The 25,441-nt window shown below is 36.6% G+C and overlaps 1 protein-coding gene across 1 annotated transcript in view; it reads right to left on the bottom strand.

Annotated features, from left to right (window-relative positions):
* Window positions 1-51: 51 nt before the first annotated feature.
* LOC127452598 (lamin-A-like) overlaps window positions 52-25,441 on the bottom strand; it is a 36,023-nt gene continuing 10,633 nt past the window's right edge. The window contains exons 3-13 of the mRNA XM_051718189.1: window positions 13,232-13,388; window positions 10,562-10,687; window positions 9,581-9,751; window positions 9,220-9,345; window positions 8,358-8,578; window positions 7,711-8,002; window positions 6,753-6,860; window positions 6,540-6,659; window positions 6,374-6,433; window positions 3,614-3,829; window positions 52-1,973 (exon numbers count right to left, since the gene is read on the bottom strand). Coding sequence (XP_051574149.1) covers window positions 1,938-1,973; window positions 3,614-3,829; window positions 6,374-6,433; window positions 6,540-6,659; window positions 6,753-6,860; window positions 7,711-8,002; window positions 8,358-8,578; window positions 9,220-9,345; window positions 9,581-9,751; window positions 10,562-10,687; window positions 13,232-13,388 — 1,633 coding nt within the window. The 3' untranslated portion in view covers window positions 52-1,937. The remainder of the gene's footprint in view (window positions 1,974-3,613; window positions 3,830-6,373; window positions 6,434-6,539; window positions 6,660-6,752; window positions 6,861-7,710; window positions 8,003-8,357; window positions 8,579-9,219; window positions 9,346-9,580; window positions 9,752-10,561; window positions 10,688-13,231; window positions 13,389-25,441) is intronic.

The raw sequence follows: 25,441 nt of genomic DNA, 5'->3' as shown, positions 1-25,441 counted from the left end.
CTAACAGAAAATTCACTTTTCCGAAACAATGTTGATATTTAAAAATAAGTGTTTCTTGCATAATGTTATATTTAATCAAATTTGATTATTCCATACAGATTTGTAACTACAAAGAAGTGAATTCAGGTATAAGTTTCAAAAACCAAAAGATATGGCTTATTACAATAATGACAATGGCAATTTAAGTAGCGATACAAAACCACAATTTTTGTGTAAGTAGAAAAAATATACATAATGATCCAAATTCTCCTGAAGCAACCCAAAGATTTGCAAAGCAATACTATACAATTTTTAATTTGCCAATATCCAGTCCTCTTTCTGGAGAGCTGTAGGTAGACTCAGTTTTTATGCTGTAAATATATTTGATGAAAAGAGTCTTTAAAAAGTATTTATTCTGAAGCAGCAGATTCCTGTTTCAGCTGTCTGAAACCAAATCTGCCTTAATTTCCTTTGTAAACACCATGTATTAAGATCAATTCTAGGACTCAAATTTGATTCTCGGTTTAGAACCTGTCTTTCTGCCCTAAAAGGACAGGACATTTGAAACCAGACAACAACTTTCACTTCACATGACAGATTATTCAGAATACTGGAGCCTAAAAACAGTCCAAAAAAAGAACTGGAACAACTACTGAAAGAGAGGAGACAAGAGCAAATCAACACTCAGCCAAATAGACAAATGACAAATACAAAGATATTAGTGTAAATGTAAATAAGGTTTCAACAAAACTCAAACGTTTCAAGTGCTACCATAAAAAAGGCTGTTAAACCAGGGAATGACGGTGGTCATTTTGCATATTCAAATATTCTCCCTCCTGGGCCAAACAAAAAAACGTAATCTCTCTCAAACCTGCATCATCTTCAATTATTCTTTAGTACTCAGTACTTTTAACACAACATGATACTCTGGTAACATAATACATCAGAAATATCTTTTCTCTTAAAGTAAACTTCATAAGTTTAACTACTAAAACAATCAATCAGGTTTTGTTTAAAATGTCGACAACCTGGCAATTACTAACATTTGCTCAGAAGATTTTCTTTGGATTAGAAGTTTTATAGTTGCTTCAAGTCTTTCAAAACCATACAGTAATGATTATTGCATAAGACAAGACATACTGCAGTCTTGTCAGGGCCTGTAAGCACATTTCCAAAAGACACATAGTACAACTTTATATGTGCAACTCTACAAAATAGTTTTACATCCAGAGCACCTGTGTAATAGTTTTAGAACCTGGAGTCTCACTGTACCAGAACTGCATAGATTTACATGATTCTGATATTCAGCTCTATTTTAAATTGATGAGCCCTTTCTTTTGACATTCATATGATAACAGTGCTCGTTCTTTGTCGCCAATATGTACGTTCCCTTTTATAGGTACACATAATGAAGAACACAGGACTGCAAAAGGTAGCACTAAAATACCATCAAACTTACTTGCATAATTGCACAGAATGTTGGTACAGCTGATATAAAGTGGAACCTAATTTACTGTATTGCATTAGCTCAGTATGTTTACTTGTCTTTGTATGAAAGCTATATAATCAGCCCACGGTAAGGCACAGTACACTACATGAGAATTTAGTGATGAAGAGGGTTTCTTGACTGTGCGTGTTGCTTTCTGACAGCATTTCCATGGAGAGCTCACGGTATGAGTGTGAGATGCTCTGTTCGCCTCTCTCCCTGAGTACAGTACGGTTATTCTGAAGCCGCTGCCAGGCCAACATGCATATCTATTAAAGTAACACTGTACATACAATTCTCAAACTACAGCATACAAGCTGCCATGAAGCCTTTTGCTATACTACCCCGCAGTTTACGAAATGTAAAATAAGAAAGTACAAAAAATATAATGTAATAAGGAAAATAACTAGTAAAAGGACAAATTCTTCCTGGTTCTTGTGAAAGAATAGATGCAGGGCTGTCAACAGCTGGTTTACATAATGGAGCAGTTCTCTGGTTTGGGTCCAACCTGAGAGAGAGAGAGAGAGAGAGAGAGAGAGAGAGAGAGAGAGATAGAGAGAGAGAGATAGAGAGACAATTGTAAAGTCAATTTAGTAAGACTGCTGAACACTGCTCTTTATATTATTATTTTTTTTAAACAATCTAAAATGAAAAAGAAAACAAAAGAAACAATGCAAAACAAAGAATTAAGTGGTAACACTTTACAATAAGGCTTTATTCCATTCTTTAAAGGAATGGTTCACCCAAAAATGAAAATTCTCTCATCATTTACACACTCTTATGCCATCCCAGGTGTCTATGAATTTCTTTCATCTGCTGAACTCAGATGAAGATTTTTAGAAGAATTTCTCAGCTCTTTTGGTCCATACAATGCAAGTGAATGGGTGCCAAAATTTTGAAGCTCCAAAAATCATAAAAGTCAGCATAAAAGTAATCCTTAAGAGACCACTGGTTAAATCCATGTCTTCAAAAGCAATATGAAAGGTGTGGGTGAGAAACAGATACATTTTTGAGTCCTTTTTTTTACTATAAATTCTCCTCCCTGCTCAGTCAATCTCCACTTTAACTTTCACATTCTTCTTCTTATGTTTTTGGTAATTCATATTCTGCATATCACCCCCTATAGGGCAGGGAGAATAATTTCTAGCCAAAAAGGTTTCTGGTTCTCACCCACACCTATCATATCACTTCTGAAGATATGGATTATTATTATTTTGGATAGTCAAAATTTTGGCACCAATTCACTTGCACTGTATGGACCTACACAGCTAAAATGGTCTCTTAAAAATATTAGTTTGAGTTTAGCAGAAAGTCATACACATCTGGGATGGTATGAGGGTGAGTAAATGATGAGAGAATTTTCATTTTTGGATGAACTATTCCTTTAAAATTAGTTAATGAATTAGGTATCATGAACTAACAATGAACAATATATTTTTACAGCATTTATTAATCTTTGTTAAAGTTAGTTAATAAAAATACAATTGTTCATTGTAAGTTCATGTTAGTTCATAGTGCATTAACTAATGTTAACAAATACAACTTTTGACTTTAAAAGTGTATTACTAGATGTTGCAATTTACATCAACCAAGATTAATAAGTGGTGTAAATCTATAATTCATTATTAGTTTGTGTTAACTAAGGTTAACTAATGTTAACGAATGGAAACTTATCGCAAAGTGTTACCAATAAAGTAGCTGAATACTTAGTTAATTAACAATATCAAGACATTATGAAATTCCGCACAAAACATTTTAATAATTGTATTATATTTTAACTAATTATTATTATTAATTATAATTCTATTTACTAATTAATTGACTTAATTAGATTGATTAATAAATATTAGATTAAAGGTAAATTATTTAAAAAACAATAATCAAAATCAAAATTTAATTAAATAAATAATTACTTACAATCTAAAGCAAAGAATAAAAAGCATTTATAAAAAATTCTGATGAATCAAAGTAGCAAAAAAGGTATTCCTTGTAGTAAATATTTTTAATCACATTTTCTTTTTTTTTTCTTTTTTTTACAATAAATCAGTAATAATAATTTTTTTTTTTAAAGCAAGCAATTATTTCAGAACTAAAAAAAGTAAAATTATTGTGCAAATGTTTCTAAAAACTGAATGAACAATTCCAAACCTGTCTAGGTTTATCGTTGCCCATGATAAAGTGTGAAGGAGACACAAAAGATTCAGGCAGCCCCCCTCCACTACTGAACGAGCGTGACGCACTCGACACTCCTGAGCTGGCCGTCACGCAGCCGCTGTTTCTATCTGACGGCTGGCCACACGAGCCACAGACCACCGTGCGGCTGCGGAGGTTGTACTCACTATCTCCACATGTGCTATGGGCGGCCTGCAGGGAGAGACAGTAAGCAGTGAACATGAGAGACAACTAAGACCAAGAATGGTAATGGATCTTACAATAGATGAAGTCTGCGCTGGCATGTCTACATTTATTTTAGTGCGATGATTCATTGCGGATAGACTACACCCGAATAAATACCACTGGGTAAAGCTGGGTAAAGAAATACCATTATGACCAGTGGCGTAACATGGATCCTACAGACCCCAGTGCAAAGAAACTGTCAGGGCCACTCCAAGAGGGGCCTTGGTCATTTTCCATCACCCCTCGGGCCCGCTGTCATTTTTATGGTTTCTTTTGGTCGACCGTTGCGGGCCCCCTCTTATCCCAGCCTTAGGGTGGCTGCCCACCCTGCCCTCCCTCTAGTTAAGCCCCTGATTATGACCACTATCATAATAAACAAGTTCTTTAAAGAAGATACAGAGTTAGCAGGAGTCATACACATAAGATCTAGGAATTAATCAGAATGTTAAAGATGAATGTTAAAGATCCCATGAAATCAAAACGTTTGCTGTGAGGCCATTTATATGCTGGTGTACCCCATTGACAAAATTAACTTTTAACAGATATATGTTTTTCAAATTTACATTAATGTACTGAAATAAACATCTTTCTCTTCTGGGAAACGGACAAAAATATACAGGTGCATCTCAATAAATTAGAATGTCGTGGAAAAGTTCATTTATTTCAGTAATTCAACTCAAACTGTGAAACTTGTGTATTAAATAAATTCAGTGCACACAGACTGAAGTAGTTTAAGTCTTTGGTTCTTTTAATAGTGATGATTTTGGCTCACATTTAACAAAAACCCACCAATTCACTATCTCAAAAAATTAGAATATGGTGACATGCCAATCAGCTAATCAACTCAAAACACCTGCAAAGGTTTCCTGAGCCTTCAAAATGGTCTCTAAGTTTGGTTCACTAGGCTACACAATCATGGGGAAGACTGCTGATCTGACAGTTTGTCCAGAAGACAATAATTGACACACTTCACAAGGAGGGTAAGCCACAAACATTCATTGCCAAAGAAGCTGGCTGTTCACAGAGTGCTGTATCCAAGCACATTAACAGAAAGTTGAGTGGAAGGAAAAAGTGTGGAAGAAAAAGATGCACAACCAACCAAGAGAACCGCAGCCTTATGAGGATTGTCAAGCAAAATTGATTCAAGAATTTGGGTGAACTTCACAAGGAATGGACTGAGGCTGGGGTCAAGGCATCAAGAGCCACCACACACAGACGTGTCAAGGAATTTGGCTACAGTTGTCGTATTCCTCTTGTTAAGCCACTCCTGAACCACAGACAATGTCAGAGGCGTCTTATCTGGGCTAAGGAGAAGAAGAACTGGACTGTTGCCCAGTGGTCCAAAGTCCTCTTTTCAGATGAGAGCAAGTTTTGTATTTCATTTGGAAACCAAGGTCCTAGAGTCTGGAGGAAGGGTGAAGAAGCTCATAGCCCAAGTTGCTTGAAGTCCAGTGTTAAGTTTCCACAGTCTGTGATGATTTGGGGTGCAATGTCATCTGCTGGTGTTGGTCCATTGTGTTTTTTGAAAACCAAAGTCACTGCACCCATTTACCAAGAAATGTTGGAGCACTTCATGCTTCCTTCTGCTGACCAGCTTTTTAAAGATGCTGATTTCATTTTCCAGCAGGATTTGGCACCTGCCCACACTGCCAAAAGCACCAAAAGTTGGTTAAATGACCATGGTGTTGGTGTGCTTGACTGGCCAGCAAACTCACCAGACCTGAACCCCATAGAGAATCTATGGGGTATTGTCAAGAGGAAAATGAGAAACAAGAGACCAAAAAATGCAGATGAGCTGAAGGCCACTGTCAAAGAAACCTGGGCTTCCATACCACCTCAGCAGTGCCACAAACTGATCACCTCCATGCCACGCCAAATTGAGGCAGTAATTAAAGCAAAAGGAGCCCCTACCAAGTATTGAGTACATATACAGTAAATGAACATACTTTCCAGAAGGCCAACAATTCACTAAAAAATTGTTTTTTATTGGTCTTATGATGTATTCTAATTTTTTGAGATAGTGAATTGGTGGGTTTTTGTTAAATGTGAGCCAAAATCATCACAATTAAAAGAACCAAAGACTTAAACTACTTCAGTCTGTGTGCATTGAATTTATTTAATACACAAGTTTCACAATTTGAGTTGAATTACTGAAATAAATGAACTTTTCCACGACATTCTAATTTATTGAAATGCACCTGTATATCTTGCAATATACAGATTTATGTCCAATCAAAAATGCTCTCTTAAAAGAGCATGTCCCTCCCCCTGCACCTGACCTGCAAGAAGCAAAACATGATTCATGGCTGTGGTGTAACTAAAGCCTATTGGCTATTTTAAAATTAAAATAAAAAGACAAGCCATTTAATATGTCCTGCCCAAAACACAGGACAGAAATCCAAGCTTGTCAAGCACTTTCAAGAGGTCTTTAAGGACCCATGTTTTCACGAATCTTGCAAAATGTAAATATATTATGCAAAAAAAGATAATGAAATGCAAATAACTCTGTACCATGTCATCATCTTCATCATCCTGGTATAGAGTACGTGTGACCTTCCTCATGGCCATTTCCTGGAGAAACAAAGATGGAAAAAATTAGTCACCTCTGCCTCAGATCAAATTAAACTCTATTCAGTAAACTGTTGATGAATTCAATATGAACATCACATTATCCCACCTCCCCACTGGAACTGATGAGGGTGGTCTGGAACAGATCTCCACTTCCCCATGAGTTCTGAGTCTTCCACACCAGATCAGAGGGAGGGTTGTGGGTTCCACCGGCTCCTGCGGACCAGATCTGACAGCACAGAGACAGAGAGAAGCTCTGGAGTGTGTCAGGAGTTTAAATACTTATGAAACGTGACTGTTGCGTATGTAAATCATTACGTACTGTGACAATCTGCCCAGCCTTGAGGATAAATTTTGGTGGGAACTTGTAGATAATGGGAGTGCCGGAACCAATCTGCCTCTTCACCTGCCAATGTCCCAAAGTTTGATCCTGAGTAGAGGAAGAAGATTCATTTAATAAACAAAGTTGATTTATCATGTTCCATTAGTATTTGGGTGTATCTTTAACCATGGACACTTTTGGCCCTGATAACTTTTAGAGCATGAACTGTCTTAAAATACACTTTTATCACTAGATTATTTAATTTGCCAATAGTCCAATAGTGGAAATACATGAATCAGAGGAGAATTCTGTAATTTCTCTCCTATTTTCTGAACCAAATTTTTTTATGAACCAACAAATGTAATTTCCACCACATCTGAAATTATGTATTGTATTTGATAGCATTTTGTGAAGGACATGACAGTGATGGAAAATATATCTTATATGTTTTTGGAATAAAATGGCAAAATCCATTGCCTTGCTAAGGCTAATTTCAAAGTTAGCATTTTATGTATCCTAAACACACAAAATGAAATTATATTTTTCGAATCTTTATTGGAAATGACACACAACAAAAATAATCTGTTAACAATCTCGTAAATGAGAAGTGATAGGTTAATCTCACTCTTTGTTTAGATTATCATAGTTTTAAATTTTAATACTTCATATTTTTATGATGCATTTTCATATTTTAAGATTGAAAGTGTGATTCTGGGACACTGGTAAAACACTAAATAAAAGGTACAAAGGACAAAAAATCAAAACAATAAACGAAGGCATGGTAAAAAAAAAATAAAGTTACCCTTCAAAAAATGTTACTCTTCATATAACAAAGTCGAAATCAGTTAGAATAAAAATTAAACCCCTGGGACATAAAAGTTTCCATAGTTGAAAAACAAAAACAATTTATTGGTTCTCACCAAAACCTTTCTATCAGCGGTTGTCTGTCTTTTCTAACCTGGTCAGACTTGTTACTGAGCCGGACATATTTGCCCTCCATGTCCACTTCATCCACGGTCACCCGGCCACTAGCAGAGGCCTGCTGGGAAACGCGTGTGCGTGTGACAGTTCCACCGACCACACTGGAGGCATCACTGTCGTTATCGTTCATACGGCGCTTTTTAGCGCTGCCAGAAGGTGTGCGACTGGAGCTGCTCTGGACCACACGTGTGTGAGCGTGAGTACCGGAACCAGAGGAGCGGGTCACTGTCACACTACGCACAGGAGGCGGACTAGGAGAGAGACGCAGCCTATGCAAGAGAGGAAAGATTATATTCTCCATGTAATTATGCAGTTGTATAAGCGATCTGCTTGTCGATGATACAGCAAGTAGCATAATCTCCTCTTTTTATACTTTTTTTGTTTTTATTATTGCTTATTTTAGTTTTATTATATTTATTTCAGGGTTTCCACACCATTTGATCAATTCATTTTCAAGACTTTCCCATCATTTGTAATTAGTAATTTGTAATTACTAGCTGATTTTCTAGGCCTAGAAATAACTATTTTAAAATTCTCACATTTTAAATGTCAATGCGAAGGAACACTATTCTTTGTTTATTCCCTGTATCGTTCATGCAAGGTTAGTTAAATCTCATTTTTTACCTCTCCTCCTCGCCTTCCAGAAGTTTTCTGTAGGCATTAATCTCCATGTCGAGCGCGAGCTTGATGTCCAGGAGCTCCTGGTACTCATCCAGTTGCTGCTGCATGCGTTGTCTCATTTCAGCCATCTCTTTCTCCTTCTCATCCAGACGACGGCGCATGATGTCCCTCTCTCTGGACAGGGCCTCCTCCAGCTCGCGGATCTTGGCCTCTCGAGCAGCCAACTAACATACAACGGCACAATCATTACATTTAATTAAAGGAAATGAATGTTATGAGAGAGACTTAGTGTGTAAGCACATTCTTATAAGGATATGCAAAGTTTATGGTTATTTTTTTTTTTTTTGTATTCTCTGTAAGAGTAGAGATACATTTTATTTGCATTTCAAAATAAAACAATACTTGTAAGGTAACAAAATAATTATACTAAATTTTCAGGCAAAATGATAGTTAGAAAAAAATTGGACATACAGATACAAAAAGAGAAAGGGGGAGAGATTGCGTGTTTCAAATGAAACATGCATTTACATGGGCAAATAGATGTAAGAACCAAAGGACCAATCAGAATTCTGAATTTAAATAGTTTTCTTAGTCAGAAAGAATACCTATCACAGTCCACGTAAAAATAATATCCATTAAATTCCCACCACAAAATGAGCAAATCTGACTGAAAATTGCACTATTAATGGAAATCTCCAATTAGTTCCTATAAGAAGTTCTGTAAAGTTTGTCTGAGCAAGCAACAATAACCAAGGGGGTTGAGCTTAGGGAAGAAAACTGTGCAGAAGTAAAAGAAGGCATGAGAAATTTCAAAACAGTGCTGCTGTATACTTCAAACATTTAAAATGTATGTATGTGTGCGTACCTGTTTCTGCAGTTGTGTGAGCTGAGAAGTCACACCCTCCATCCTCAAACGTGTCTGCTGCAGTTCCTCATGGGCAGATCTCACCAAGTGACTGTTTCTCTCAGCCGACTGACGAGCATTCTCCAGCTAAACGCATGCAACAACAGCATTCAATTAAAATGGCAGATATTCTGTACGTCTTTAATACTTTATACTTTTAACAAATACTGCTGGCATCGAAACAGTCAGCAAATATGTATAAAGGGTGGGGCATTTCATTCATTTGACAAGGTGCCTCCGGGGGGGATAAAGAGAAATAGAAGATCCCAGTCATTTCTACATCCACCACATTTGATGGCTCTATCTTTGATTGTTGTGTTACCTTGGAGTTGTAGGTCTTCTCAATCTCTTCTTTGTAGATGCGAAGCTGCTCTTCGTGTTGGGCACGGAGTTCTGTCAAAGCCTCCGACAGTTTACTCTCTAAATCCTGCTGACGGCTGGCATCTATCTCCACCATACGTGACTCGTGCCTGCGTTTAGATTCACGGATCTCCTGTGCAAAGACATCAGAGTATCAGAGAGAGTCCTGCAGGCCTATGTCGAATCATTAACTGAAATAATGTATGATAGCAATGAATTTTGAAGATCCTATATGTAAGAATGAGCACAAAACAGTGTACATATTCCACAAATATAGTACATTTTTTTTTAAAGCATTTTAAAAAACTTTTAAAGCATTAGAAGCACACATCACATGCTTTGTAAATTATTGTCTAACATAAAATTAACCTAGCATGAAAAGTAGCTTGTTAAAATTGTGATTTTGGGCTGTCCCAGAGGCCTTGTCCTTCTTGACTGTATTTATTAATTAAAATCATAAACAATGTCATTATTTTGAAAATCTGCTCACAATTTATATTCAATTGATTGTAGTAAATACTATGTTACTAACTGATTTTAACTGCAATAAGCATATTTAAAATGTGTCTCACATTTTGCACACAACCATATTATGACATGATTTTCCCCCATTATAAAAATGCAACATTGCTTAAAATTGTGACACTCAAGAAGCATTATTTGAACTCTTTCTATAGCATGACAGGAAGCTAACTAAATAATCTCATTCCATTTTCTCACATTTTAACAAATACTGTTGTTTTGACTGTATTCATCAAGCTCAGACCAATCAACCATCAAGATCAAGGACCATTTCTAAGAACCTCCTTTCACTAACCAATTCTCTAAGAAAATAAAAATAAAAATACTTCATTTTGTTAAGAGTTTTTTATCCTATATTGTTGCTTATTAATGGAAAGGGACAATTGAAGGATTGCCCATTGCAGGTAAATGTGTGTGAGACCTCAGAATAGATGTTCTTCTGAAATTCCAGCTCCTCCTTCAGGGTCTGGATACGGTTCTCACCGTCCACGCGTCTCAGCATTTCATCCTGAAGTTGCTTCTTAGTATCATTTAGACTGCCTTCCAGCTGCAACACACATATTTACTTTACTCTCTAACTTTACGAAACACTCAAATGAAATAAAGACGCATAGGTCTTTGTCACATTTCATATATTCATACTGCATTTCATTAAAGGAATAGTTCACCCAAAAATGAAAATTCTCTCAAAATTTACTCACACTCATGCCATTCCAGCTGTGTATGACTTTCTTTCTTCTGCAGAAAACAAATTAAGATTTTAGAAGAGTATCTCAGCTCTGTTGGTCCTCACAATACAAGTGAATGGTGGACAGAACTCTGAAGGTCCAAATATCACATAAAGGTATCATAAAAGTAATCCATTAGACTCCAGTGGTTTAATCGATGTCTTCTGAAGCGATCCAATCGATTTTAGATGAAAACCAACCAAAACATAACTCCTTTTCCCCTGTACATCTTGCCATTGCAGTCTCTAGGCACGATCATGATTTCAAGCTTGATTACACTTCCTAGTGCTTAACGCATGAGCAGTGTGCTAGATAGCGCTATAGGAAGTGTAATCAAGCTTGAAATCACAATCGCCAAGGAGACTGCTGTCAAGATTTATGGTGAAAAAGGAATTACATTTTGGTCTGTTCTCACCGAAAACCAATTACATTGCTTCAGAAGATGTTGATTAAACCACTGGAGTTGTAAGGATTACTTTTATGATGCCTTCATGTGATATTTGGACCTTCAGAGTTCTGTTCACCATTCACTTGCATTGTATGGACCTACAGAGCTGAAATATTCTTCTAAAAATCTTCATTTGTTCTACAGAAGAAAGAAAGTTATACACATCTGGGGTGGCATGAGGGTGAGTAAATGATGAAAGAACTTTCATTTTTTGGGTGAACTATCTGTTTAATATGACTGTTCTAATGTGGACTTCACATTTTACACACAGTGGCTTCAGTATATAAAGTATTATGTAATGCAAAGACATTCCTTAATTTTAAGTGTGGTTTAAGTGTCCAAGTACCTTTGGGGCCACTGTATTGACAACCACATTAAATTAAAGCTGAATCTCAATTTCTTTAAGTGAGCAAGCAGTCATTTAGTAATATCTTTATCCTAAGCAACACTCATTACAGGTACAGTCCATCTATACTAGAGCAACCTGGAGTGAAGTGCCTTCCTCAACTGCTCAATAATGATGGCTCACGGATTACTCCTTGTTGGGTTCTAACCTTTTGATTATCAGTCCAAAACCTAGTTTCCCAATAACGATTGATCTTAGCGTTTAAGAGCGTTTTCTACAAGCAATACAAACGTTCGTTATTTTTTATGTGCTTTTGCCAAAGCTGCACTTACTGCAACACGAACGTCCAAGGATGGTCTTTAAGTGTTACTTAAGAGAGTTGCTTTCTGTAAATGTGCTGAAATGTGACAGTGTAGTATCACTTGTCATTGTAACTTAATAATATTTGTGCGTTAGTTCAAAAATACTTATAATTTACCTTGCTATTTACATTTATTCTTAAATACTCAACCTTAATAACTACAAAATTAAATTTGGTTTTGTGATCATTTTTGTGCAGAATGATCTATTACCTTTAGGCAATTGCTGCTTCTTTCATTAGATGTGCATTTGCAATGATTCGTTTTTTTTACGAATTCTGTGAGGTGCAATTGCTTTCACACCCTGTCTACACCGGACGCGTCCGTTGACGGGACTCAACAGCTTGAGGCCGTCAACACTGTACGCGTTGACACAAACTTTCTAAATCGTTTAATTTGTGTAGTAGCGCCTGTGTGTGCAGCATAAAATGGAACGCGACGCCCGTTTTTTGTCGGTGTGACGGACGTGCTGCAACGGACGCTTCCCGTGTAGACAGCATCATTGATTATAATGGGGTTTTATTGCTTTTGACGTGATACCACGCTTGCGTCCAGTGTAGACAGGGTGTAAGAGTCAGTGAAGACATACTGTATGCTAATGGAATGCGGTAAGCCACTGAGACCCTATGAATGATCCTGCCAATGATAAAGCACATATTGAATAAATCAAGGTTCTTGGGTGTCTGATACGAAGAGGAGACGAGGATGATGAGCCAAGACATGTGCAAGACGAGACCCTACAGTGTGGCTGGTTTGTTGTTACCAACTACGTGGCCGTCTACACAATTCAGTGTAATTTATTTATTTCCCTGTAATTTATATATTTGTTCATTTATTTACTTTATGTATTTATTGATTCATTACTTTTAATAGCTGATTAATAAAAAAATTAAACAAAACTTAAAATTAACTGATATTAATTTCTCATATTATAGAGTGTAATCATCATGACATGAACTTCGAGATTTTGCAGGTCTCTACATAAGTTGGTCTCTTTACGATGCTCTTAGCGCTCTATGATTACTCCAGAGCACTTGTAAATCTACGACCATTATCAAGTGCTACTTAAGTTACGATGGTTTTAGGAAAAGGTTCGCAAAACTAAGATGAATCATAAGATGGATTGTACAAGTTACTTAGGCTTACAATGCTTTTGGGAAACGAGGTCCAGATCTTTAACCATTTTAGAAGCTTTTTAGTGAGTTATCACCTTGGACAGTTGGGCTTTCAGTTCTCTGACTTCAGTCTCCAGCGATCTCTTCTCCCCCAGTGCTGTGGAGATGGAAGCATCCTTGGAGTTCAGCAGAGCTTCCAGATCCTTGAGCCTGACCAGAGCTGATTCTAGATCTGACTCTTTCTTCCCATTCCTACAGTCATAAACATACAGAGACAGAGTTAGAGCATTTTTTAAATATATACACACCGAGGAATACGACTACCTAAATTAGATTCTATATAGGTATATTTTTATACCCATTCATGCATGTGGTATAAAAAAGAGCCTCATATTTAGAAAACGTGAGTCACATTGGAAACAAATATGCTATTGTGGTGTCAAGCCAAAGTTAAAGCACAACAGGAGAGGATTGGATCTGGGATCAAATTTTTGTCTTTCAGTACTGATCTAAGATAGTAAAATATTAAATTGATTCAGAGCCATAAACACATTTGAATATGTCTGGCAAGCAGCAAAGCTGGGATAATCAGTCCAAATGCAAATTAACATCACTCTGCCCAGAATTTTTCCTGGTCTCATTTCTTTGTACAAAAACCCAGGACCATTTCAGATCTGTAAACAAAATCTTAAGAGCCCTGGCCTAAACCAGAGCAGGATTTGGGCCTCTAACAGCAAATTTAAAACACATGTGCATGACTGCAGGGTTGTTTGTTTCAAAATGTAGAAGGAACCAAACAAAACCTTAATAAAATATAGAATGAGAGAATGGCCTGGTAAACAAATCCATAAAATAAAACATGACTGGTAGTTCTATTACAGCATGGACTGAATTGAGGCAAAGTCCAATTTAGGTTTGCAGTTTTAAAACACAGAAGGATAACAAGCCAACCCTTGCAGTCTAAAATGACGGACAGACCTAAGAACTGCAGTCATCTTTTTAAGTTTTATCCTTTGCAAACATATTATTATGCTTCAGTGTATCACACAAAGACTTGCAGTGCAATTCCCTGAAAGACATCTGATCTTTTTCAAAACACTATGTAGTTTAGAGGTCTTCTCTGTGCATGTCCTGATCACATTTCAAAAGGCTTGTTAAATAGCTGCTCACAATTATTGGTGTGATTGATGACCAAACAGGGCTTGAAACAATTACTACTTTGCCACACTTTACACACACCCAACTCAAATGCAGCAAGTGTGAATGGCCTTTAAAGTGATAGTACACTGAGAAAAAAAAAATAAAAAATGTAATAATTTACTCACCCTCATGTTGTTCCTAACCCATTTGATTTTCTTTCTTCCCTGGAAAACAAAAGGAGATGTTAGGCTGCATGACAGCCTCAGTTATCAGTCACTTTTTTTCTTTTTTGGGGGGAAAAATATGCATTGAAATGGACACACTGTAAGTCCATAACATATTGCCTTACATCTCCTTTTGTGTTCAGTGGAAGAAAGTCATACGAGTTTGACTTCATGAGGGTGAGTAAATGACAACAGAATTTTTTATTATTATAGAAAGTTGGTTTATTGGGTTGCAGTCAATTTAGTATTTATTTAGCAAATATTTTGTCAATTTAGGCTTTAATTTTTAGTTTTGTGCAAACTTATTTAAGAAAGATTCTAGAAAACATGTACAGCTGCTTCTAGTACTATGCTGGCTGCGGTGTGGCGGTGGAGCAGAGGTGTGTGAGTGAAACATTCCCATGGGCCCCGTTTCCTGAGAGAAGCATTTCAACCAACTTCCCATTCAAAACAACAGAGGCTCACATTCTTAGGTCACATTCTATTCTTTCCAGGCACATATCGTCAATAAAACGTCATGAGGCTGGAAACGTGAAAAACTGTATTAAAAAAAAAGTAATTGCCCTGACTGAGATGAAGTCCTTTATGGACTACACTTGGGCCAGTATCTCCATAAACTATTTCTGAGATTTTATAGGTTAAAGAAAATGCATACACGAGTATGTAAAAGCAACTTCCTTGTAAAATAATCCTTCAATGAATTATATTTTTGAGGAAAAGGTTACTAAAATTCTAGTCACACCACAGACACTTCATGCAAAAATATTCTGAAGGGAAAATTCAGGTGAGATATTAAAGAGGTTCTTATGGTGTCACTACGACTGGAATACATTTTTTTTTTTTTTAAATGCTTCACAAATCAATCTGTATATTTTTGCTGTTTGCTTTCATTGTTCCTCAGCAGGGTACAACGTTTATGTGGAAAAATACTTCTGCCTGCTAAACGTTGTTTTAATGGACACAGACAGACTGGAGAATGTGAAAATGGAGTCTAGAGGAGTTACAGTAACGGTGTATATACAGTAGGTGGCCATACTGGTGTTAAGCCAAGGGCATAAACACACAACCAGAAACAACCTCACAGACCACTGGAACACTGCATTCTTCTGTTAAAGATATTTGGCCATTAGAAATCAGGTTGTTCCTGTCAAAACTCAATATATAGCTGTTTTATCCTGTACTTGTTCTGGTTACACAATATCTAGCAGATTTTTTAAACACTACATCCACTGTAGAGTACATTTTGGGGAAACATTAAAAGTTGAAGAGCCTCATGGGGTCTAACCTTTTAATGGGTGTGTTTGTTTTAACGTGTTTAAAGCTAAATTCATCTCGGTGGCCCATTCCTTTGTTTTGTTGTACGCTGTTTCTATTATCTTGTTACATTATTAATTATTTCATTTTTGTCTGCCACTAGGTCTGTTTTCTTTTTGGTTACTTCCTAGCATCTCCTGGATCTCTCCACAGGAAGTCAAGCCAACCAGAGGCTTATTAAAGCAGACAATAGAAGCACACATGTTTATGTCACCTCTATCCCAGTAACAGTCAAATTCTCCTTGTTGTTCAAACACTGCAGATTTGACTGATGGGAGCTACAGAAAAATGTGGCAAAGTGATTTACATCAGTGGTTCTCAGCCGTATCAATGTGGGTCAGTATGTTCTGATATGGTCATGAACAGGAAGGAAAAAAACAACACTAGATTCAAATAATATAATCCAACTTTACTATATTATTGAGTATAGATAGGCAAATTTAAAGTGAGGAAAAAAACGCTTCCAATTTCTTTTGCTGTTCATCAACGGATGTGCGTCCAATCAAATACTATAATATGGTGGCGCAAATTACTCAGTCATTCGGTAGGTCATGGAGAGGCTGCATGACATGCACTCATTCTCGAAAACCATGACCAAAACTAGTGCAAGGTAAATGAAAACACGACCCAGACAACTGGGTTATGAGTTTAGTATTGTGTTCAGTGCAAATTAATGTCAAATGTAAAATCTGGGTCCTGGAGCAAAATCAGTTAAGTAGCACTGATTTGTATTACTAAAATACAACTGGAAAATAAAAGTCTATTATACAGCAGCTAATATTTCTGACTTTTTACTAAGAGCTCTTCAATAAAAGCATCAATTCCAATAAGTTTTCATTAAAAGTGTATAGTTTTTGTGCAGGGTTGAATGTGTGTGTATGTGAAAGGGGGAGGCTTGGCATCTTGAAACCAATGGAAACATTTCAGGCACAATAAGAGCTGGTGAGGGAGAGAGAGAGGAGGAAAAGAATGCATCAAGTCAGCCTCCAGCTCCTCTTTGAATCACAGCTATCTTTGTCTACTTTTGTGATGAAAATGAAACCCACAAAAAGCCCTCTAAAATGTTTGCTGAAGGGTTACCATGGCAAAGTGACTTGGTCTCATAACTAAAGGTGGAAATATGGATTTAGCTGCCATCTTTGAGAGAAAGTCAACTAAGAATGGAAAAATGACCAAGAATGGGATTTCCCCAACAACCACAGCTGTAAACTAAGTGTAGCCAAAACCTTCTGCAGTCAAATCCCTCCATTTGAAATCGTAAAAGTCAAAAGCGGATACACATTTTCCCACAGAATTTTAAATGCTAAAAAAAACTGATAGCCATTCATAACTGATTGGCCATTATGTACTTGCTATACTCCTTCAAAAACGATTTCAAACAGTAATTGTATAATTATTATGCATGTAGCTTTAACGACATTATCTTATTTGAGAGAATAAATGGAATACTGTACATCTAAAAACATACTTGTAAAACCGCAGGACTAGTACCACTAGTACCAATCACAGCACCTCAAAAAACCTACTTTCCCTTTTATGTTCATAAAATTCTTACTAAAAATATTATGCTGATTTTAAAAAAGTTCAATGGACGTTAGGCATCAACTACCGACTTACGATTCCAAAACCACATTCCCAAGCCCATCTTTCGCCTTGTACACATACTCATGCCCTCAGGACTAGCAAACCAATCACCTGTACAGACTAAAAATGTGTAGTTTATGAGTGCATTCTCTGAATTTTGGTCATTGCACTGTCTCTCTAACCTTGTATTTACAGCGATTACTGTAGCTTGACGCTTCTCACAAACAGTAGGCCTACCATAAAACAGACAGAAAAACAGTAGTCTCCCGCAACAGCTAGAGGTTTTGTGAGGAAAATATGTCCGTAGGCATTCTTCAAAGCACTTTGTAAAAACATAAAAAGCACACAGTGAACCATTCAATTTAGCATATGACACTCCAGCAATCTGATACAAAGAAGCTTGTCAAATCATATCCCCTTTCCTCTTTCTATCATAGTTCTGCCTCATAGTGGTGTGTCTGTCTCTCTCTCTCTCTCTTTTTCTCTCTCTCTCTCTCTCTCTCACACTATCTCTTTTATTTGAGATCAAATCCAAACCTTGACACTTTTTTAGCTCAAGCAAGAACAATATGCTATATTTTAATAAAAAAGTAGCATATCTGTTGTATCTTTACTCAAAGTTTTGTGACTGTTTTATGATTTTATAACAGGCAAATTTCAGTCCATGTGTGTTTATTGCCCCAAGAATGAAATTTGTTGGGTAATTTGTTTAACACTACCAGTAATTTGTTCTCTAAATTAAAAAGATAATGCCACATTCAAATCTGACCTAATACTGAACTACATTTTTAAGAACTAGTGCTGTGTCACAGTATGTACTGTATTTGATGAAGGATGTACATATCTGCCGGCAAAACAGTACGTTCTTTTAGGTTTGCATGCGAGTAGTATGAACAGATTTCGGACATACTTCATCCGGGTACGTGGGCATTGTCTCGTGACCCGAATATATGATGCAAGAACAACAACCGCGAAAACCATCCACTCTGGTTTTATTAAACAAGCACCATTTAAGCACAGGGAACAATTATGCTGGTATATATAGCACTTACAGTGCATCCGAAAAGTATTCACAGTGCTTCACTTGAATACTTATGTACGTGATTTTTTTTCCCCGTTTTTTATTTTTAATAAATTCGCAAAGATTTCAAACAAACTTCTTTCACATTGTCATTATGGGGTATTGTTTGTAGAATTTTGAGGAAAATAATGAATTTAATCCATTTTGGAATAAGGCTGTAGCATAACAAAATGTGGAAAAAGTGAAGCGCTGTGAATACTTTCCGGATGCACTGTACAGTTGAGAAGAGCCATCCGACTCGTGATTGACAGCCATTCCTTTAAATCCAGTGTTTTGACATTGTCTCAGCTCCCGAGGGATTATGGGATCGTAAAGTGTCCAGTCGATCCACACTTCAGAATCTCACCGGAAATAGTAGGCCATCCGGGTACTTCTCGCTTACTGCTTCATGAATACTGTGGATTCGGACATACTACTCCATTGGCACACTGTTTTTGGCATACTATATAGTAGGGAAGTATGGATATTCAGACGCAGCATAGATTTTCATCTGAAGAACACTAGGGTGTTGTGGGCGGTTGTCAGGCTGCTCTTATTCAGTTGCTAAGGTGTTCTGAGTAGTTGTTACATGCAAAGTGAATGCTACTGAAGTGTTCTAGGTATTTGCAAGGTGGTTACTAATCAAGTCTAAATAGTCCACATCCAATTTTATATGATATTCCAGACCATAATTATGTATTGGATCCCTCCTTCGGCTAATGTGATTTTTTTTCGCCCATTTTATCAATTTAAATCCACAGAGAAAAGTAATAACACCTCTCTTCAATAAGCCATTAATTTGAGGTATCATCGATTCATCGTCCATAGCACAACTGTTCAAATCCCTAACAATTATTAGCAGCAGTAACAGTGATGCTTAGCTTAGCAAACACCACAAATTATTTGTTCATTGCTTTTTTGTTTCATCATGTTGATAGGTGTATGGGAACATCCTTCACAAATTACAGGGAAATTTGTTCTCTGTATGTCTGATTGTTCCAGTTTACGGAATTGAATTACAGCGTTAAAACACAAATCTTATAACTCCACATAATCAAACTCCAAGCCAGCTCCACAACACACCAATTCACTGCTTTTGATGTAAAAGTGACCGAAATGTCTACTTTCCACTGTGTCTTCATGGGTGGAGCACACATGTGAGTCAATCTTAAAGCAGAAACTTCTCATATAGGGGTTCCCCATTTTCCTACCGGACAGAAAATAAACATTTCCCTTTTAATTGTTTAGCCGATTCTGACTCACTCTCAACGACTACAGAGCCTCCATGAAATCTCCATGGAGGCCGAGTGGAACATGCTGAAGGAAAAACGTATGGTCAAAAGGAAAATTATGGTAAGAGAGTCATATAATTTTCTCTTAATATAAACACAGACTGCAAATAGATCCAAAAAGACCATGGCAGAGCCACAATTAGCCGGCTATAACACATCAATGGGTTAAAAATCTGAAAATAAAGTCAAAATCTCCAACAGACAAAAATCTTGTTTGGAATGTTTACACACAGCAGCTGTGCAACTGGGAAAGACGACTAAACATGACATAAAAAAATGTATTATAATAATGACTAAACACACATTTTTGATGTTGTTTTTTAAACTGAGGAACAAGAAATTGCCTCCCATAGGCAACATTTTGTTTGAGATGGCTGTGCTATTTTAAAATCTAATCATATCAAATACATCACAGCCGTTTTAGTCTTACAGTGTAAAAAGATTATGGCTGTGCTTATCTAATATGTCGTTGGTTTCATGAACAATAAAAAAAAGATAAATTAGCAAGATAAATCACCATGTCCAAATCTTTTCTGTGTGCAAGCAATACCACTAACCAACTATCTGTTCCAGGTGAACAGATATGAGTGAAGGCAGTGCCATAAAATTGTTCTTCCAAATCTTATTGGTGGATCAAGGGTGTGGCCCTATAATCAGGGCGTATTCCCGATCCATGACTGAAGCACTGAAAACAAAAGACGTATTATTCTCAATCTTTGATTCATTGGCACAGGCCATATGCAAAAAGCATTTACCCTCAGAGTGAAAGAAGTGTTATATAATATATTTTATTCTTCAGTCTAGTCAAACTAATAGCAAGACGTGTGCCAAACCAGACAGCTGGTTTTAATGTCTATTATAATGTAAACAGCCTCGAGTAGGGATTCTTAGGTGATTCTTTAGAAGTGTGGCAGCCCAAAGACAACAAAGATAACGTGGCACATACCGGCTGTTGCCTTTTTTTTTTTTTACCACAATCATTTAAGCACTTTTAGCTCCATCCTGTTTTCAATTTTTATGAACCACATCTATTGCAGGAAAATTGCCCATTAGCATGACCAAGTAAGTGAACTCTGATATATTTGCACACAGCACAGGAATAGTAGATCAGATTTATATCCTTAAGCCAGGTGTAAATTGGATGTGCATACTCAATCAGCAATCCCATCGATCAAGACACATAAAGTGACTAAGTGTAAAGAGGACATAAATACCTACTTCTATTCTACCAGTGCAATATGTATTAATAAAGACAGTTTTGTTTCAGGGTCTTTAACAGGGAGGACAGAGAGAAGCCCTGCCAGCGTGGCAGCTCTGCATTTAGGAGCCATGGATGGTGACTCACTCTCTCCCTTATGCCTGTACACTCCACCAGAACAGCCCCAATTACCATAACTCTCCCTCTCTTACTCCTCCCTTTCTTTATACAAGCCCAGTCCAATCTCATAATGCATCAGAGGATCTCCGGCCTTACAATATAAATAGTTTTCCACTGACATTGCCATGAAATAAACATAAACATAGTCCTTTACAGGGGACATATTATGCAAAATCCACTTTTAAATTTTTTTTTAACTTAATTATGTGTCACCAGTGTGTGTAGACAACCACAAAATATGGTAAAAGACCATCCCCTCGTTTCTTTCCTTTCCCCATCAATAAAACAAGCCGTTCAGGTTTGCAGCCCCTTATGACGCCAAAAGGGGAAAGGTACCACCCACGGCTGGTGAAGAGATCTGCCCAAGTAGCTTAGATCTGCACTCATTAAAGTAAGCAGCGCACAGTCCGCCATATTTATCTCCTCGCTAGAGCCGCTTGTGCTAACTCAGACTGCTTCATCAACAATGATCAACACAAGGCTGGATTTGCTTCAAAGTTAATGATCAAGGATGGATCAATACAAACTCTCCAAGACACAACTTCAGATTTGCAAGTCGTAAGTTTCGCACTTTATACTTTTTAAATGTTTGCAATTTGGCTTTCTGAATTTGCTTGTTTGCATGTTGCGCGAAAAACGCCTGCTGTGAAAACATTGTGCTGTGTGTAACGTAGCAACTAGTCCCTAAATACCTTATTCCATAACAATGAAGCTGTTGCTCTGTTTCGGTTACAATATAAACTGATTGGCGTCCTCCACAGTCCCCCTTGAGTGGTCATGCAATGAAGATTTTCTGTGTAATAAAACCGTTATGAACCATTATTTCAAAAATTATTATGAAACGGTATTTTTGACAACTATAGCTGTTTTTCATATTTCATAACTCGACATTTGTTATGCACAATACAGTAAGATTTGACTTAATGTGTTCTCTGTGTTATTTATAATTTTTGTTTATGTTTAATTGTTTAATTTCTCCTGCATTGTTGTCGCCGGGGTATCCATGGCACCAGCAGGAAGGCACAGCCCACTTCCAGCTCCTTTGCATTGAAAGCTACAGACACTAAAACAGCCCGTTTGGAACAGGGGTATAAAGGCATAAATAAATGATCTGTGAGTTATTTTGAGCTGAAATTTGACAGACACATTCTGGGGAAACCTGAGACTTATATTGTGTAAAAAGGGGCATAATATGTCATCTCCGGCCATCCAAATATAATGTTTGCCTGTATGCAGCTGTCTCTGGTTAAGAATGGGTCAAAATTGCTTAAAAAATAAACATACTAAACTAGGTTTTTTTAAAAATATAAAAATGCAGAAAGTTTTTTGTGCGGGTTAGGTTTAGGGGTAGGGTTAAGGGATAGAATCTATAGTTCATACAGTATAAAAATCATTATGTCTATGGAGATTTCTCATAAGGATAGCCATACCAACATGTGTGTGTGTGTGTGTGTGTGTGTGTGTGTGTGTGTGTGTGTGTACTACTCTGCAGTTTTTTCTCTTTATGAGTGGTTTGGATCTGGCAAAGGGCAAACATCAGCTCTGTCCTGAGCCACATGGCACTGCCACGTGATGATTCCTCTCTCTTTCATAATCACATTGATTCATTGAACAGTTCAGAAAATCAACAACTGGCAAACAACAAACTACCAGTTAGTGACTACCAACTACATATACTGTATATGTATATATATATATATATATATATATATATATATATATATATATATATATATATATAATGTTTTTTTTTCTGTTTCTTTTTTAATGCTACCAGATTTTCAGCACCTTTATATGTAATAAACCTGCCTGGGGCTGTATTGCAGAAACATCCTAGCTATAGAATACTACTGTATGTTGTCTGTTTAAATCCTAATTTTCACTTGTCAGATCTTAACATAAGTCTTAAAGAAATAGTTCACTGAAATATGAACATCTCACACTCTTGTTGTTTCTTTCTTCCGTGGAACACAAAACAAAATGGATTGACAGCCTTAATCACCATTCACTGTCTTTACATGGAAAACAAAATATGCAGTTAAAGTGAATAGTGACTGAGGCTGAAGTTTCTGTAATATGGCCCCTGTTTGTAAACTTTTTTTGATAAGAATTCAAACTGTTAAAAGTATGAAACCATCTTTTATCTAATTAATGAAAGATGCGTAACTTTATATATATATATATATATATATATATATATTTTTATTATTATTATTGTATTTTTAACACGAAATGGGTTGGTTTTATGGTACTATTGAGTTTGGTGTCATATTGGAACTACACTGAGTTGCTTTACACAGAATTCAAAGATAAGGGAAGATCTTTGCTATGCAACTCTGTTCACAGGTTAACTCTGAATACTCAACAAATTACTAGCAAATAAAAAACACAATTGATCTCAAGAAACCTTGGATGGCAGTTACATAAGTGACCAAATGAGTCAGTCAGTCCACAGCCTTTCCAAATTCAACCACATCCAAACGGTATGTGTACATTGTACCTTTGTACCTAAGAATAAAAATACTTTATATGGAGCAGAAAAAGCAAAAAGAAATGGGTGTGTATCTAACCAAATATGTATGCATGTCTGGGCAATTCATTTGCTCATCATTTTAAAAATATTTTTATTAGGGCTGTCAATTTAACCCGTTAATTGTGATTAATTATACAGAAAATAACACGTTAAAAAAACTCTGTAATAAAAGTATGGATTTTCCTACCATAGGAGCAATTCAAGCTGAAGTACATCTGTTTTTACAAGCCACGTCAATAGGTGGCAGAACGCCTCAACAAACCACATAAGCAGCGCAACCACAGAGAACCGCTCACTTAGAAGCACAACAGATGGGCGAAGCACAACAGAATAAAGGAATCTTGAGACGCAATTTTCAAAGTTTCCACTACTTTAATCTTGACACAGCATCCTAAAAATGTGGTGTTTATGACACTAGATACCAGTGAGATGCTCCAAACGCATCCTTCTGATGCAGGCACATGTACATAGAGCGACCATTGAAAATAGCGCAGACGGAACGCAAGAACGCATACTGTGAGAACTGGACACATTGACAAACTCAATGCAAAACACATTGCTGTCAACTGTAGGCTTGTTCAATGACATGAGAATAAAACAAACAATATATTGAGTTCTTAATCCACTTTTTGTATTGTCTAATCAATGCTTTATTTATCTGCCACCATAATGCAATTTATTTCAAACTGAATTTCAATTCCGTATAATACATTTATTATATTTGAAGTAAAAGGTATTATTTATATAAATTATCTTTATTTTGGGCCTTTCTCAGCAAATAATGACATATGCGATTAATTGCAATTAATTCGATTAATCTGCATGTCAAGTAATTAATTCTATTAAACAATTTTAATCGATTGACAGCCCTAATTTTTATAAAACAAAAGTTCTGCCTCTAAATTCCGACTGTACAAGCCATGATCGAAGCTGTTGTAAAATGACTATTAATGAATTACATGTTAAGAGGATGCCACATTGCTTTGGCAACAGCAAACAGCCTACAGTTTAATTAATGAACTACCTGTCTATTACTTGGTGGAAGAGTTGTTCATTCCAATAATTATTGATAATAAATGCAACTGTTTATTGAACATTGGTATCTTTTAGCATTTTGCTGTTGCCGCTGTTTCATAACAGTAATATGTTACTTGAGTCTATGCGTTACAGTAATTTTACCAAGGGCAAGCAAGCTTCACGTTGTGCATAAGAATGTCCCTTACCCATGCTGAAATGAGTGTAAAGTGCATGTTGTGGATTATTGCTTTAATAATTGCTGACCCAGAGCTATCAGGATGAATTTGGAATGACCCTTAATGCCATATACACAATACTATTGTACAGTATTGTATTGTATTGACCCTCTGTCAGAAATGCTCTGTTTTGGTGCTAATTCTCCTTTAAGACTTGACAGTAAACACCCACTGTTATGATTGGCTCGCTGCTCTTGACTGACCTGCTCTCTCTACTTGCCATCTCACTGCTCACTGCTACTGTGCAGGCAACAGAAATGATGAAGTAAATTAGCCGTTGATGATTTGTTGTGGAGGAGGTCAGATGCAAATGTTTACCACAGTGTGACATCACAATGTGGAGGAAGTAAAGAATGAGTCATTTTGACAGCTTAGTTTCAACAAAAGCTCTTTTTCCATTGAGGAGGAAGTTGAGGTCTGAAACAATTATTTTTTTTTATTTATTTTTTTTGCAGTACAATGTCCTCTTATATTTCCAAAGATCTAGAAAAATTGTATTCCTCATGTCATGACCCCTTTACGTAATG

The sequence above is a fragment of the Myxocyprinus asiaticus genome, chromosome 15 (genome assembly GCF_019703515.2).
Source record: "Myxocyprinus asiaticus isolate MX2 ecotype Aquarium Trade chromosome 15, UBuf_Myxa_2, whole genome shotgun sequence".
NCBI lineage: Eukaryota > Metazoa > Chordata > Actinopteri > Cypriniformes > Catostomidae > Myxocyprinus > Myxocyprinus asiaticus.
Note: the sequence above shows the minus strand (reverse complement) of the source record. Positions and strands in the feature narration are given on the sequence as shown.